Below are 18,225 nucleotides of genomic sequence, written 5' to 3'. Positions count from 1 at the left end.
AGGATCTTAATTTGATCACTATTTTGTTGCTGAGAATATTCCTGCAAAATTTCCAATATGACATTTCCGACTGGATTTCCCCTAATGAAAAGTGTATAAACCCTTACAAAAATGTAAATAAATTATAATCCACATCATAATTCATAATTGCTGTTGTTGCAGGATTATTTTCTTGCTGTAGCAAACTGGATAAAATTAGGATCCTACATCTGTATTTTAGGCTATTAATCGATTTGATGAATGTATATCTCACCATTGCAGGTATTCCTATGGATTTTATTAAAATATGTATGAAAATATGAATATATTCCATAATATAATCAATGAGTAAACATAGTGTAATTTTTACTTTTTATGGCTGCATGGGCAGTATTGAGTAGCTTGGATGAAAAGGTGCCCATTGTAAACGGCCAGCTCCTCAGTCTCAGTTGCTAATATATGCATAGTATTATTAGTATTGGATAGAAAACACTCTAAAGTTTCCAAAACTGTCCAAATATTGTCTGTGAGTATAACAGAACTGATATTGCAGACGAAACCCTGAGGAAAATCAAAACAGGAAGTGCCTTCTATTTTGAAAACTCCATGTTCCATAGCCTTGCTGGATTTAAAGGGATATGAACCAGATTCCTTTTCCTATCGCTTCCTCGAGGTGTCAACAGTTTTCAGACATAGTTTCAGGCTTTTATTTAGAAAAATGAGCCAGAACGATAACATCGCGTCAAGTGGTCACATGAGTTTTGCTCGCGCAACCCGAATTTGGACAGCCATTGTTTTCCCCTCTCTTACTGTGAAAAACATTTGCGGTTTATCGATTATATATTTTAAAAACAACCTGAGGATTGATTATAAAAAACGTTTGACATGTTTCTGTGGACATTATGGATTTTGTCTGCATTGTCATGACCACTCTTTCCTGTGGATTTCTGAACATAACGCGACAAACAAACAGGTATTTTGGATATAAAAATTATCTTTATGGAACAAACGGAACATTTGTTGTGTAAATGGGAGTCTCATGAGTGAAAACATCCGAAGATCATCAAAGGTAAACGATTAATTTGATTGCTTTTCTGATTTTCGTGACCAAGCTGCCTGATGCTAAGTGTACTTAATGTTTTGTAGTGCAATCGATAAATTTACACAAACGCTTGGATGGCTTTCGCTGAAAAGCATCATTTCAAAATCTGACACGACCGGTGGATTAACAAAAGGCTAAGCTGTGTTTTCCTATATTGCACTTGTGATTTCATGAATATAAATATTTGTAGTAATATTTATTGAATGTAGCGCTATGCTATTCACCGGTTTTTATCGGGATTGCAGCCATAACAAGTTTTAAAAGAGAGATACTGTAAGAGGAAGCAGTCGCTAGAAGTTAAGTATACAGTAGGCTACTGTATGGAGGCTGTACAGTATATAGGAAACATTTCTTTATTCGCATCTCTCAACTCTCAATGAAAGGAATAGGTTAAGTCAGAGGAAAAAAACAAGCAAAGGCCTAGCTTAGAATGTCTAACTATATTAGTGAATTCTAAAGTGTAAATATTTTATATGCCATTTATTTCACTGGTCTTTGAGGTTGTTTCACACAGCTCTTTGGTTATTGTGGGCAACCAGTGAGAGGTAGAATTGGCAGAGTTTCCAATCAGTGTTGCCAACATCACCTACGGGGACTTCGCCCCTTTATATGCTTTACACACACACACACACATACATGCACACGCACACACACTCACACACACGCCCACAAACAAAAATGGGAAATCTTAAGCCACTTTTCCATTATCATTAAATTCATTATTGGCTTACAGAGGGGAAACAACGTTTGTGGTCCACAATACTGTTGAGGCAGTTACACAGACATCCACTCAAAAAGTGTTTTAACATTACCTTCTCCCTATTTCACTTACTAAATGACCAACGATTTTCATACTATGTTTTTTTAAACAGGTTCTTGGGGTACAATATTCCTAGTTTTGAAAATAACTCTTCCCACTGAGAACAAACTGGTTGAATCAACGTTGTTTCAATGTAATTTGTCATCGTATTGTGACATGGAATCTACGTGGAAAAGTAATGAACATAAACTGTTGTTTTGAGGGTGGAAGGTGTCGTAATTGCAACTGATTTTCAACATAGACAAACCTTGTATAAAATATGTTCAATTTTTACCTTTGAAACAAAGTCAGATCTTTAACGTTATATCCGCTACCAGAAAAAAAACAAGGCTGGGCAGCACCTCGTACTGGAGAGTTGATCTAACTGCTATTCATTTGGTCTCCCATCCAGGGTTCCAAGCCCAGCATAGCTTTGATATTTGTCACTGACTACTACCAATGTGCTATCGTTAGAATGATTATTGAGAGATCTCTTAATGAATAAATATAGTCACTGTTGCTATCAAAGTAATTCCAACAGAACAAATGAAATATAACCATAATCTATAAGTCATATGTCATCAATTATACTATTTAGGCCTATATTTGTTATTACTTTTTACCTTTATTTAACTAGGCAAGTCAGTTAAGAACAAATTCTTATTTACAATGACGGCCTACCAAAAGGCAAAAGGCCTCCTCCGAGGGCGGGGGCCTGGGATTACATTTTTTAAATAAATACAATATAAATATAGGACAAAGCACTCATCACAACAAGAGAGACAACACAACATTACATAAAAGAGAGACCTAAGACAACAACATAGCAAGGCAGCAACACTTAACAACACAGCATGGTAGCAACACAACATAGCAACAACATGGTAGCAGCACAAAATATGGTACAAACATTATTGGGCACAGACAACAGCACAAAGGGCAAGAAGTTAGAGACAACAATGCATCACACAAAAGAGCCACAACTGTCAGTAAGAGTGTCCATGATTGAGTCTTTGAATGAAGAGATTGAAATAAATATAGCATTTGCAAAGTCATCAAGAGCTATTGTTTCAATTGATTCCAGGATTAAACTAAAAATGGACAGTACAAATAGGCCTAGGATTTCAAGCTTTGGTTTATTTCAAATGTAGTCAATCATTATTATATGTTGGATCCACTTCTCCATCTCAACCAATAATCAAAGTTAAAGAATAGGACTAAATCAAATACAGTGTATTTAATTTAAAGTGCATTTAATGTTTGATTAGATTAGATTTAGTCCTATTCTTTAACTTTGATTATTGGTTGAGCTGGAGACGTGAATCCAACATATTTATTTTTACTTCGTAGACAAACTGGAATTAAAGCCAGACTAAGTTAGGGGCACAAAATATACAATATTTCCTTCAAATGTTGATATTTGGTTGTGTTGACAACCAAACACAATTTAACATTAATTTTGGAATACAGTAAATTGCCTATTAACTTGTCGACAAGTTAACATATGATATGTTGGATTCACGCATCCAACTAACCCAAAAATAATAGTTAAAGAATAGTATTAAGCCAGTGGCTCAGATGAAATTATCAAAGCACTAGATATACTTTCAATGTTGGTATTTGGTTGCATTAATAACCAAACACAATTAAATATTACTTTTGTAATAAAGTAAATAGCCTAAAGTTAAGTCTATTTTACAAACTAATGTCACAGTGTTTATTCAACCTTAAAATGAGTAACACATCCATGGCCACAGGTTAGCCTACAGTGACTATACACATATTCTAATGTCATCATAGAAAGAGTGCATGTTCAAGATAGCGTGCAAATATCACAGGTCGGTGGAGAGCTTCACAAAAATCTTCACAAGTTCTTATAATAATCTGTGCAGAATCTCGAACAGCATTGCTCACTTGCACTATGTATTTACACAATAATCTCAACTGCAATCCTGCAATCCTTTGGTTGTGCTATTGGATGAAGCACAGTGATAACACCTCTCTGGCACCAGTGGGACGGTAGCGTCCCACCTGGCCTACAGCCAGTGAAATTGCAGAGCGCTAAAATTCTAAATACACCATTTGTAATATAAAAATGTATTGTAAATACATGTGTTTTACATCATTTCAAAGCTTAACATCTTATTAATCCAGCCACTGTGTCAGATTTCAAGAAGGCTTTACGTCAAAATCAAACCATGCGATTGTCTGAGGAGAGCACCCAGCTAACAAAAGTATTACTAGCATTTTCCAACCAAGCATTAGCGTCACAAAAGTCAGAAATAACAATAAAATAAATATCTTACCTTTGAAAATATTCCTCGTTGGCAATGCCAATTGTCCTAGCTCCACAGTGAATGTTAGTTTTGTTTGATAAAATCCATTTTTATAGCCTAACATGAAACATTTGTAAAACGCTTGGGTCGTGATTTCCGTCTCATTCAACTTTGGATGAAACATTCATGGTAAATACACACACTAAACACACGTTTATCCAGTCATGGTTGGTTTCATTGCAATCCTCTGTTGGGTAGTACCACAATCACACTTGATGGCTCTTTTCTAGGACGTATTGATCGAAACAAACCGATTTGAAGACACCAATCAATGACCTCATTGCTCACCAATGGTAGGAGCGGTCTATCGTTGATTGATCACTGATCATCTTGATCATCTTGAAATCTAGCTTGGAAGATCGCCAATGAGCTGAGGTAAACGGCAATATGTAATGGTTATACGTTCGAAGACCAGCCTTTGTCGTAAGCTCTGGCGTAAAGGAGGTTCATTCCCCATTGATAATCCTACTTGACGGAGCCACGAGTGTTACGCATTGCAGTACATAGTGAAGAGCATTTTCAGAAATTCTATATATTTAAATTATGCCGAATAAATCAGGAAAAGCGAAAACAAAGTCTAGATATACAGATGTTACCCAAATTATTGAAGAAATTGATAGGATACTACAATGTTCTCCACACGACCACGAAATGGTACAATACATTTGTCCATCATTTCATTGAAATTGCTCTGGTGAATGCCTTCATCCTCCAGAAGGAAATGGCCAAGAGCTGTGGACAGCCCACCATCTCACAGCTAGCCTTCAGGGAGGTGCTCATCCAGGAGCTTGCTAGCTACAGCAAGTCCACTGTAGCACCTTCTGTCCCCTCTACCTCTGTCCCTTCTGCTCCAACCAGTGGTGTTCACCTTCCCAGATTAATCTCTGCAGGCATGAATGTGGGAGATGTCGTTGTGCCCTTTGTCACAGGAAATTCCCCATCACCTGCACCACCTGTTCAGTAAGCCTCTGCTTTACAGCAGAAAGAGACTGCTATGGGCCATGGCAACAGCAGCACAATATTGTGTAGAGGACGGAGGGTCTTCACAATATTGTAAATAGAAAATGTGTAAATAGTTACCCTTGTTATTTTATTTTTTAAATATGTTTTATATATATTTTTGGGGTGTGTGTTAGAATATTAATTATGTATTTTGTATATAATTCTTTCCTTCAAAATGTATCACTGTACCAATTCGGCCACTTGGGTACATTTGTGTGGGACACCTGGGTGACTTCATGCTCAATGTCATGTAGCTCGCTCATTTTTGAAGTTATCTGTCTAAAACTTTGCTCAGCTATTGTTGCCATCTTATGTTCTTCATTCAAATCATCCTCAGCATACTATCTGTATTTTTGGCTGTTCTTAGTCATTTGAAAGATGATGCAGCAACAATAAAAAATGAAAATGTGTGTTTATTTCCTTGTATTTTCTTCTACCAGATCTATTGTGTTATATTCTCCTACATTCAATTCACATTTCCACAAAATTCAGAGTGTTTCCTTTCAAATGATACCAAGAATATGAATATCCTTGCTTCTGGGCCTGAGCTACAGGCAGTTAGATTAGGGTATGTCTTTAGGTGGAAATTGAGAAGAAGGGGGGCTACCCCAAAGAAGTTGTGGTATAAATATAAAATATCTGACATTGTATTCCCATTTGAACTTTGTTGTGCTTTCAAATGGTAATAACACATTGGGAATTCAACAAACCTCTGTCTGACTTTTTGAATAGGTGAATAAAGGTTGAAATCTCATTGATCAACTTATTACCCAATTTCTATGTTGAAATGATGTGGTGTGCCAAATGGTTGGTTGCATGGTCATCCATCTGTCATTGTTATGAGTTCATGTCTGTTCCCCATCAAACCCCCAGGCATTGTCAGTTTGAAATATGAATTCCTCGGCCTGTCTGTCCTCGAAGGCTGTGTATACTACTTGCCGACAGTTGGGGAGCTTGTGGCTGTCTAGCTGAGGGCATTTGATGTAGACTCTTTCAAATACTTCTTTAGGGATTGCTCATATGGTCAGGGGCCAATGGTGGAGAATTAAATGATGGATACTCCACTGCCTCGTCTGAATCTCTTTGGCCTCGTATAACTTTATGGCCCCATTTTTCCCTGCTTGGTCGGTAAATTAGGTGTCATAAAGAAAGCATCTGAACCAGGCATTACAATCACACTGATCAACCAATTTGTCTGTGACACACCAGGCACCAGGGAGCCCTAAAGGAGCCGGCAGGCCTGGGCCCTGTAAATTACCCACAAGAGAAGGGGACTGGGCCAGAGGTAAATGGGGGCCAAGTCAAAGCAGATTGCATAGCTTCCTCCAACCCTCCCCACCCGAAAAGGAAAATAGACTTTAGGGATGAGGGTGCCAGTCAAAGCATTACTGACACTGTGCCGGGTAGTGGGGGCCCATCTGCCTCTCTACGCTTTACACCAAAGAACCTTTCCCTTTTGTCCCGTCTGAACCCAGCCTTAGAGCCGTGCTAGAGAAATCCTCTCTTATGTCCCCCATGTCCTCATTATATGCACAGGGCTCTAAGTCCATGGCTGGTTTTTACCCTCGGAGAGCTGCAGGCATGGGAGAGTGGAGTGACAGTAAAGCTATACACAGCCATGACATATCTTATTGCCTATCGTATGGGACCAGAGGGAGAAAACAGAGCATCTCTCAATTGAGCTTAAATGCGCAAATCGCTCCCTAGTGAAAGAAAGCCTTCCTTTGTAAAAGTTTCTGTATATTTTTTTGGGGGAAACTTTGTAAAGTTTTGCTCTGAAGGGCTAAGACTAATCAGTCCAAGGTGGCATATTTAAGAAACAACAGATAAAAAAAAATTATAATAAGTCTATAGAGCTTTCTTTCTCCGACAGAGACATCGCCACCACGATACGTCCAAACACTGCAGACAGCAGGTAGGACTGGGCTGACAGCAATGAATATCTATGAAACCATATGCACACATGCACTCACAAGCTACTATGTATGTGTGCATGCTGCATTTTCAGCAGCGTTTGGTTTGATTAATGGACTTTCTAACTGAGGAACTTGTTCAAAGTGACACAAGCTTTTGTCTGTGTGTCATCCTCTTCCTCTTCCTGACAGTCACCAGAGTTGAAGGAGTCCCTCATCCCCTTCCTCCTGCTCCTTGTTCCTGTTTGGTTAGCGGTGGGACAACGCGATAAGAGCTGACAGCCCAGTAATGATGAATGAAAATGAAAGGGACGGGGGGGGTAAATGTAAATGCTGAAAGCACAATGGAAAAGTGATTAAAAAGCATTTCAGTGTCTTTTATCTCCTGGTACTGCTTTCAAAGGAGCAGTCTTAGGTCTTGGAGCCTCTCGCCAGCACTTATTTCAACGTGTCTCTTACCCCCTAGAGAGGACTTGGCTTTGATTGTTTTTTAGGCTGCCTTCCATCTTCTGCCTTCAATCGTATCCCTTCCAAGTGGGCGACTTCTCAAACTTCTGTAAGCAAGCAGTTTGGCAAAGTCGTCTCCTGTCATTGACTCACTTAGCCCCACTCTATCTAGGCTACATTGTGCTTTCGCATTGAGAGAGTGACTGTCGGTGTGGAGGCGGACTACAGTATATGAGTTTTCTTAGATCTTAATTGAATAGTAGGTGCCATGTAAAGAACTAGTGTCAGTTATTAGAAAATAGCTTTTGCTGTTTGTTGATCGGTTACAATAGCCAATTACCTGTAACGTGAACTCCTGTCTATGCTTCATTGTCTGCTATAGTGATGCTCTCACCATCTAAGCGTCTCCCCCACACACGGTGCTGTGAGATGAAATGTATTTCTTTAGAGACACATTGGAACATGTATATGGAATGGAAGAGTATTTTTGCCTTCCCTTTGACTCAAAGTGTTAAGAATGTTATCTCTGAATCCTCGTGAAAGTATAGAGATATTTATTTTTTCTGTATGCCTTACCTCGTTTTTGTGTCAGAGGAAGGTCTGACACCAGATGCAAGTATTACGTTGTGTCAATTTGCTAAATTAATAATGGATGCAGCCTCTCTTTTGGGGTCGAAAGTGTTTTCATTCCGGTGGGTTGTTCCCACTGAAAGTTCATCATCAAATGAACATTGTACATTGTCTTTGTATGTCTCACTCCTCCCTCTGTTCCTTTTCATGGTGGTGTTATATTTAAACCTGCAAGCACAGCTCAATGTTCCTATTGCAGTCTGTTCTGTAGACCAGCAGTAGAAGCATGGTCTGTGGCACGGGGGAATGAAGCACTTCCCCCTCCATTTAGGGTTCACCTAGTTCTCTCAAATCACCTGCAAATCTCTCTGTGACATACATGCATGATTTATTAGCAGGTATGAGTAATGTGCATGTATCCATATTAAATATTCAGAGGAATTAAAAGAAAAACGTTTCTAAGTCTGCAATAATAGCTTTACGCAAGGGTTGCATTTTAGCATCAATTGCCACTTACAGGGGTATGTTACTTAAATTAGATTATATGGAAACTTGGGACATGCTATGGAATGTGGAGACAAAATGATGATCTACTCGAAATTCAGTGTCAATAATAGATCATGTTTAATCACATAATGATACAATATTCAGGCTGCTACTTGGAGTCAGAACGCCCTATACTCTGACAAGTAGATCATCACCATCAATGACAGAGAGCTGTTGAGGTTGATTTGTCAAGAAGGTAATCTGAATATGATTTTGATCAAGCCACGTAGGACAATGCCTCCAACAATCTCTTGGCAGACCGAAACAAATGAAAGGTCATGCAGACATTTGGACTGATTACTTTGGGACTGATTATTTGGACTGATTACTCTTGAGCACATGACCAAAAAGTACAATTCCATTAAATAGTTATTACAAAATTACTTTCAGTGAAAAGGAGCCAAGAATGACCTAGGGACCTTCTCCTTTTGTCCTTTCTCCCCCAAACCCTGGAGATGTGAACTTGAGACCTGTGCGCTGACTAAAAGGAGATTTTGGGATGCTGCCTTGTTCACACAACTGTCTCCAGAGCACTAATTCCCTTAATTATCAGGCCTGGGAGAGAAGTCCCCAGTGAGCTCTGTTAAATGTGGTTCTGCTCTACACACTCTCCAATCCAATTTGCTGTTATTTTTTTTTAAAGAGAGCAGGTTAATGGTGCTTGAGGGTGTAGAGCAAGGGAGGGAGGAGGGAGAGGGGGGCTTGGACTGTTAGTGGTATGAACTGTTCTGTAGTTGAGCTGACTGAGAAAGGAAAATACATGGTTTCCACTTTAATTTAAGATTTCTTTAGTGTATAGATGTAGGAGAAAGGGCTGCATCTTTGAAGGCTGGCCTTGGCAGAGCAATTGAATGCAGAGCAGAGTTTTACCATACAAACACTTTCAAATGTTGTGTTTGATAAGATGAATATCCTGGACTTGAGAGCCTCCGTCCTTTGATTCTCCTCCCAGGCCTCCTCTCAAACGTAGTCTCAAATATGTCCTTCCCGGCTTTGCCTTTGTATGTAATGCAGTGATAGAGATGGCTGCGGAGGCTGTAGCAGTCAGGATGCACAGATACAAAGTAAAGCAGCTCGTGTCACTGCATAGCAATAGAATATGACGCTTTACAGAGAAGAAGCTGTCAAAGACATTGACATCCTCTTCAAAGTGTAAAGGATTTTTCTTACACAACGCAATTTACTTACACAATTTCTTACACAACACAGGGATGTAGTTTTTTTGTATGAAATCAGTTAATCAATGTTTACGTGTGCCTAGGAAACTTAGCTGCTATGGATTTTGCACATGCCACATCTTTTTACATGAAGTAAATATTCTACCACGCAGTAGAGAATCCCAGTTTCATTCTGAAAACAGAAGGTGTGCTTAGGAATTGTGAAATGCAGAAAGAGGTTAACAATCAGAACTGACGTCAGAACTGATGAGGTGGTGAAATGATGAAAATTCATGATACAAAGTGTGAATCCATAATGTTCCACAAATGGTGCAAGAAACATAGGAATGTAATGAAATGGAGTATGTAAGGCCAATATCACATCTAACATCGAATAAACTTCCTGCTCTCAATTTAAAAAGTTGTCAGAGGCAGAGACTTGCCAAGTAGACTTGTAGCTTTGCATCTCATTGAACAAAGCATGTTAATGACCAGTTTTTCTCAAATATCCTTCTGTAATGCAATGCAGCCTTTTGCTTTGGTGAAGTCAATGGTGCTCTGGCAGTGGATAACAGTTTTGCTGCTGTACATTTAAGGTAAGGCTCTGAGCTCTAGCTGTCTGGGCCTGTGATGCCTCTGAGAGCTAATCATACCCGTTTCAGACAGACCTCTGTTAGACGGCTAATGGAGTGTTCTAAGGTTAATTTACAGCCATACGTCCCCCATCAATAAGCAATTAAGAGGTGTGGAAACAAGAAGGCGCTCAGGCCATCAGACATTTTCCCCCCTTCGTTTTAATCAATTAATCGCTTTGGCATGTCTACTTGAAACCCCCCAAATAGATTTAGATATAAAAGTTACACATGAAACGGCTCTATTCCCAGGCCAGTATCGCTGATGTAGGATCTTTTTAAGCGTGTCTTATCAATTGAGAGATTCATAGTGGAACTCCCACTGGGCTCTCTTTTAACCCCTTCTCCTGGTTTCACACACTGTTTTTCTTTCCTATAAAGGCTCAGAGAAGCCAAACGGACCAGACATATTCTGCTTCCTCTATGCCGGGTGTGAAGGCAAATTCACAGGAAATGTTTCATGTGATAATATAGCAGGCAGAATATCTAATGCCAGCCTTGAGGATGCAGCAACTGGGAAAGTCTGAAACATTCAGAGTAGCAAGGAAATTTAGATGTCAACACTTTTTTCTATCTTTCATCCTCCTCAACTGATGTTGTCACTGTGACCGCCATCTGCATTTTCATATTGTTCATCCATTTATTCAACTCACCCTCTTTTCACACTCCTGGTCATCCACTCCTATATCTCCCTTGATGGGTTTATTATTGATCTACACATTCAGTGAGGGACCGCTATTTGAGGAATTTGCTTTCAAAAGACCAGCACTAGTGTAGTGAAACATGGATTGCATGTTAAGCATCTGAATTTATGTGAAGGGGCTTTATTTCCTGTTCACTCAGCTTATCTCCCATTGCTCTTCTCTGCTGTAAAGTGGTGCTCACATGTTTTCCTATTTCTGTGACATGCTTGCAGGTTTCCCTTGAGAGAGCCAGGCAATGGGCTGCTAATACTGTATGATGTGCATGAGCTCTGCTCCATATCTTTAACCAGCCCCATAGACTGGCATGAAACCCAAGGGATCCTGAACACAGCATAGGGCCCTGGCCAACAGCCCTGCTTTATGACACAAACAATCCTGAGCACACAGTGTCAAGGATAATGAGTTTAACATTTATAATAGTAGTATAATTTGTCATTTTTAGTACATTTTTAGCTGCCATGTGTTGTTGCCTAACCTGTCCCTTTCTCTTTCCAAAGCTCCTCCAAACAACATCTCAGTTACGGCAGAGAACTGTCCAGCTCCATTCAGCCGGTACCAGGCCCATAACTTCACTCTACTGTGCACTGCAAAGGGAGGCAAACCTGCCCCTTCGGTGAGTCACACATTTATGCACTTGAACATGCTGTTCAGTGCATATACAGTGCAGTATATAGGACATCTCACGCTGTTAACAATATTAATGTACACATGAAAGGTTCCAGTCATGTGTAGCCCACTGCATGTATAAATAATCTCTTCAATCATCCCCTTCTACAACTAGCCCACGGCATGTATAAATAATCTCTTCAATCATCCCCTTCTACAACTAGCCCACTGCATGTATAAATAATCTCTTCAATCATCCCCTTCTACAACTAGCCCACTGCATGTATAAATAATCTCTTCAATCATCCCCTTCTACAACTAGCCCACTGCATGTATAAATAATCTCTTCAATCATCCCCTTCTACAACTAGCCCACTGCATGTATAAATAATCTCTTCAATCATCCCCTTCTACAACTAGCCCACTGCATGTATAAATAATCTCTTCAATCATCCATCCCCTTCTACAACTAGCCCACTGCATGTATAAATAATCTCTTCAATCATCCCCTTCTACAACTAGCCCACGGCATGTATAAATAATCTCTTCAATCATCCATCCCCTTCTACAACTAGCCCACTGCTGTATTTTGTGGTATAAAGACTTGTACATAATTGTTCGTTGTTTTCTGAAAGGTATTGTTGAAAAGATAGGAGGTAGAGTACACTCAACAAAAATGTTAACGCAACATGCCAACAATTTCAAAGAGTTACAGTTCATATAAGGAAATCAGTTAGTTGAAATGAATTTATTAGGCCCTAATCTATGGATTTAACATGAATGGGAATACAGATATGCATCTGTTGTCCACAGATACCTTTAAAAAAGGCAGGGGCGTGGATCAGAAAACCAGTCAGTATCTGGTATGACCACCATTTGCTTCATGCAGCGCGACACATCTCCTTCACATAGAATTTATCAGGCTGTTGATTGTGGGCTGTGGAATGTTGTCCCACTCCTCTTCAATGGCTGTGTGAAATTGCTGGATATTGGCGGGAAATGAAACACGCTGTCGTTCACGTCCATCCAGAGCATTTATTAACATGTCTGGTGAGTATGCAGGCAATTATCATGCGGAAACATGAGGTGATGAGTGGCACGACAATGGCCCTCAGTATCTCATCATGTTATCTCTGTGCATATTGCCATCGATAAAATTCAATTGTGCTCGTTGTCCGTAGCTTATGCCTGCCCATACCATAACCCCACTGCCACCATGGGGCACTCTGTTCACAAAGTTGACATCAGCAAACTGCTCGCCCACACGATGCCATACACGCTGTCTGCCATTTGCCAGGTACAGTTGAAACGGGGATTCATCCATGAAGAGCACACTTTGCCCACTGAAGTCAGTTACGACGCCGAACTGCAGTCAGGTCAAGACCCTGGTGAGGATGATGAGCATGCAGATGAGCTTCCCTGAGATAGTTTGTGCAGAAATTCTTCGGTTGTGCAAACCCACAGTTTCATCAGCTGTCCGGGTGGCTGGTCTCAGACGAAGAAGCTGGATGTGGAGGTCCTGGGCTGGCATGGTTACACGTGGTATGCGGTTGTGAGGACGGTTGGACGTACTGCCAAATTCTCTAAAGCGACGTTGGAGGTGGCTTATGGTAGAGAAATGAACATAAAAATCTCTGGCAACAGCTCTGGTGGACATTCCTGCAGTCAGCATGCCAATTGCACACTCCTTCAAAATTTGAGACATCTGTGACATTGTGTTGTGTGACACAACTGCACATTTTAGAGTGTCCTTTTATTGTCCCCAGCACAAGGTGCACCTGTGTAATGATCATGCTGTTTAATCAGCTTCTTGATAAGTCACACCTGCTAGGTGGATGGATTATCTTGATGAAGGAGAAATGCTCACTTACAGGGATTTAAACACATTTCTGCACAACATTTGAGGGAAATAAGCTTTTTGTGCACATGGAACATTTCTGGGATGTTTTATTTCAGCTCATAGAACATGGGACAAACACTTTACATGTTTATATTTTTGTTCCGTGTAGTTGTAGAAGGGGATGATTGAAGAGATTATTTTCTATGGAAGAGTTTGACTTGTGAATCATAATTTATATAAATACACCAGGCAATGTGGTCATTATAGGGACTATTTAAAAAAAATATCAAACATGGACATACGGGTAGACCGAGTTTGGATCATTACTCTTATCACAAAGTGACTAATTAGTAATGATTGTACCAGGAATTTCCATTAGACACCCTGCTATTCCCTAAACTTTTTGAGATAGCAGACAAGGTAGTAGAGATAGCTGAAGCCACATGCTTCTCTGTCTTCTGGCCTATGAGCCTACGAACACTGCGTGAGTGGTGCCACTCGCTGTTCGTCCCCACTGGGCCATTAATCATTTAATTATGAACCCAGTGAGAGGTGAATACAAGGTGAACATGATTTCCGTCTCTCAGGTACTGACTGACCACCTATATAAAGCCCCATGAGTGCGTTCCATGGCCTGCCTGACACTCTGCTATAATGATCCCACAGCTGGTTTTAAGTCATTACAGTCCTGCTCTGCTGGACTTCTCTCCCAACCTTGAAGGAGGAAATGAGATAGATCTGAAAGACCATCTCTCCAAATATATGTATGCCTGTAGTCTTTCCATTAGACTCCCTGAGTAGCTCTGGTCATGTAGAGAATCAACTCATGCAGTGGGGTAGTCATTTGGATTCAAAGATGTGTGTCAGTGGATCTGGTCAGGAGTTTTATGACTCATCAAATCACTGATGATTCTACGAGTGGATTTGGTCAGACTGTAATCTTCTGTCTAAATACATATAGAAGGTAATATAGAGGGTACATGTTACATAAGGAGACAGATTGTGGTGATGGCCCTGCAATAGACTAGTGTCCTGTCCAGGATTTATACTTGTACATCTAGCCGCCTCACACTAGAGGCTTTCAAGAAATAGACTTGGGGCTTTCCCATCCAGACCCGATGTGCATGAATACATTTTTTAAATATAGATAATCGTTCCTAATGGATGCGAGGACAACTAGACACGATCTGAGCCGAGTAAGGGAAGCAGCAGAAAAGTTAATTCTATAAGCTACTTTATTAACCGGAGCTGATAAAGCGTGAGGGACTAGAGGTACAGAGAGGTGACGCTCTAGCAGGGACCGTGCTGTGTGTGCAGGCTTCGGTGAGTGTGAGCGAGTGGGACAGAATGGGGAACAAGGAGGAGGGAGAGACGAGAGATAGCAACCAACCGTGCCGACTCACGCTATAGTAGAATAATAGCTGCCAAAACTAGATTATTTATCATCCAATATGATTAGGTAGTACCTGTCTTGACTGCATCAAACTGAGAGAAGCTACATAGCTAGCTAGGCTAATTGAGACTCTATGCGCTTTCTTGTCCAACACAGTTACAAACAACAACAACTTCATTCAGAATATAAAGTAGCAGCCTACCTGTTGCCTCTTGGTCGTTGTAGCCTATCTTTCTCCTTTAACTTTTAATTCCATAATTGTTTTACCTTTCTGCTCTCCTTTGTAGCTGACGTGTTAGAAGCTCTGTGGCAAATATGCCAATTATTATGGAAGACTATTGGATGATTCACAGAGAGTGGTCCGTTAAGGCTTGCTAGCTGTTCGGGTAGACTTTCAGTCATTACGCTAATGCTAGTTAACAATGGCAGGCTAAATTACCTTCATAAAATTTCCTTCAAACTGCACAAAGAGACATACAAATTGTGTCTATGAGTTCATCTGACTCTTCGTAATTATGAAAAGAGCTTAATTGACTAAATCTTTCACTATATACTCTTAATGCATTTTGATATGGCCTAACAGAACCCCTAAAACCTCGATCATTTTGATGTTTTAAAATCATTTAGTAGCATGTTTTAACCTTTGAATTTTGATTTGTTTAACTGTTAGGCTGTGTGAAATTAGACAAGAGGATTATGTTGTCCCATCTCAACTGTTCAACTGTTCTGCCTGCGGTAATGGAACCCTGACCTGTTCACCGGACGTGCTACCTGTCCCAGACCTGCTGTTTTCAACTCTCTAGAGACAGCAGGAGCGGTAGAGATACTCTCAATGATCGGCTATGAAAAGCCAACTGACATTTACTCCTGAGGTGCTGACCTGTTGTACCCTCGACAACTACAGTGATTATTATTATTTGACCATGCTGGTCATTTACGAACATTTGAAAATCTTGGCCATGTTCTGTTATAATCTCCACCCAGCACAGCCAGAAGAGGACTGGTCACCCCTCAGAGCCTTGTTCCTCTTTAGGTTTCTTCCTAGGTTTTGGCCTTTCTATGGAGTTTTTCCTAGCCACCGTGCTTCTTACACCTGCATTGCTTGCTGTTTGGGGTTTTAGGCTGGGTTTCTGTACAGCACTTTTAGATATTAGCTGATGGGAGAAGAGCTATATAAATACATTTGATTTGATTTAAAAATAAATAATTACTTAACCAGCACGATCAGGGACTCAGTTCAAAAACACTTAGAGGTTCGAGCATTAAATTCATGTTAGGTTACGTATTTCAAGAGACACTCGCCAGCATAGTAAATCCCATGTTTGCAGACTTTTTAGTTGCAAATACGTATACACCATACTACATAGTGCTTCATCAACCAGTAGTCTTTATTTGTAACATGTCATTAACCAAAGTATTCAGCATAATGGAATTGTATTCTCGTTATGTCATTAATTGTTGTTATTTGAAGTTATGGTATTATGAAACCCCATTATTAGCTGTATAAGGATCTGCTCCAGCAGCACTACTGTATTGGCCTGGGTTTTGTGAATGCAACTTCAAACGCCATTCTGCCTTTTGATGAAGCGCATTTGCTCTTTGTCAGTGCTGTTGCCTGGGAGCTTTTAACAAAATGAGCTGTTGTGGGCTCTGTTTGCTATTTTCCCAGTCTTAAATGCTTTTCTTAGTCTTTGTCAATGCATGTTCTGTGTTTATACATACACCATTTAACAGAGGTCTACAGTGTTTTGGTTACCATACAGACTTTCACATTGCAGCTTATGTGATCAGCCATCATTTGTTTCTGGGTGGGAGTTTTTTAGGTTAGCTCGTAAGCGTAATCAATGGCTGCTATGTCATACAAGAGCTGTGCACTGGGTTGTGAATATCCATTCCTTTCTTTCACCAGTTATTCACCGGAAAGATTAATTTGTCAGCTTTGAAGAAACTATACAAGCAACAAGAGTGTTGTTGCTACGCTAGGTACTGTAAAAAGTGTATCATCTTCAATTTTAGATACTTTTGATGAGCCTATCATATAGCATTAATAGTTATCTTGTGACAGGCATTACAGCATCCTCAGAGCACAAGTAACTACTGATTGAAAAGAGGAAGGATAATGACAGCTAATTATGAGAGATGATTAAGTCGTAGCTACTATTGTTTAATCTCTCTCTTTCTCCGTCTTTCTCTCTCTCTCTCTCTATCTCTCTCTCTCTCTATCTCTCTCTCTCTCTCTCTCTCTCTCTCTCTCTCTCTCTCTCTGAGTCACACTGTCACCATGTACTGCCTTGTCCCTCTGATTGTGTCAACATTAAGGTGTATTTGGGCAATTGGGGGAAGAGAATGGGTTATTGTTACGCTTCCAAATGATCTTTGGAACCAAGGTGTTAGGGCGAAGGGGTTAAGGCTGGCAGTATCTGAAGTGCAGGTGCTTTTCATCACTGTCTATTCACAGGCGGATTGCAGAGCCTACCTCGTGCCGCACCAGCTTAATTTCGCTAACACCAAGGCATTGTGCTTGGGCGGGCGTTCAGAATTACATCTTTGTTTGTTTGTCGAAGCTCTCTCGAATCCGAATGAAGCTGGTGGTGTGTGCTCTGGCTCTATTGTCTGAACACATTGGACCCTGATGCATTTGGGGATGTAGAACAGAGGCGTGATTGATAATCACTTTATTCCACTATAAAGGACCATGCATAAAGACCACTGACAACCACAAATAGCTTCTCATTACAACACAGCTACCACTGCCCACTGTCTAAATTACAGCCAGCAGCAAGACTCATATGCAGACACCAAAAGAAGTAGCCAGCCTAAAGACATCTCTATTACAATGGGCTTTCATTGCCTCTACTATGCTGATTAAAGTGGCGATAACAAAAAAGTAAAGCTATGGGATGGGGCTGGAGAAATGTAAAGACTCTCAAATTCATAAACAGATGATAGTTTTGAGGCTCTATAGTGTTTGTTTACATTTACGTTGTTTACAAACATTGGAGAAAAACAAGCTTATATTTTGAGTTCTGATGGGCTCATGAGGTATTTATAGGTTATAGTCTTCAATAATCAATGGACATAGTAACTTCTGGTTGCCCCTTTAAGCCTAGTGAAAACGTGAGGATTGGGTATTTCAGGTAAGTCGATCAGTTTGACTATCAGGATGAATATCAGGATATCAATTTCAATTTCTTTTACC

The 18,225-nt window shown here is 40.2% G+C and overlaps 1 protein-coding gene across 2 annotated transcripts in view; it reads left to right on the top strand.

Annotated features, from left to right (window-relative positions):
- LOC118388483 (immunoglobulin superfamily member 21-like) overlaps positions 1-18,225 on the top strand; it is a 277,169-nt gene that overhangs the window by 238,056 nt on the left and 20,888 nt on the right. For both annotated transcript variants that reach the window (XM_035777607.2, XM_035777606.2), the window contains exon 5: positions 11,685-11,800. In XM_035777607.2, the coding sequence (XP_035633500.1) occupies positions 11,685-11,800 (116 nt within the window). The remainder of the gene's footprint in view (positions 1-11,684; positions 11,801-18,225) is intronic.

This window comes from Oncorhynchus keta, chromosome 10 (genome assembly GCF_023373465.1).
Source record: "Oncorhynchus keta strain PuntledgeMale-10-30-2019 chromosome 10, Oket_V2, whole genome shotgun sequence".
Taxonomy (NCBI): domain Eukaryota; kingdom Metazoa; phylum Chordata; class Actinopteri; order Salmoniformes; family Salmonidae; genus Oncorhynchus; species Oncorhynchus keta.
Note: the sequence above shows the minus strand (reverse complement) of the source record. Positions and strands in the feature narration are given on the sequence as shown.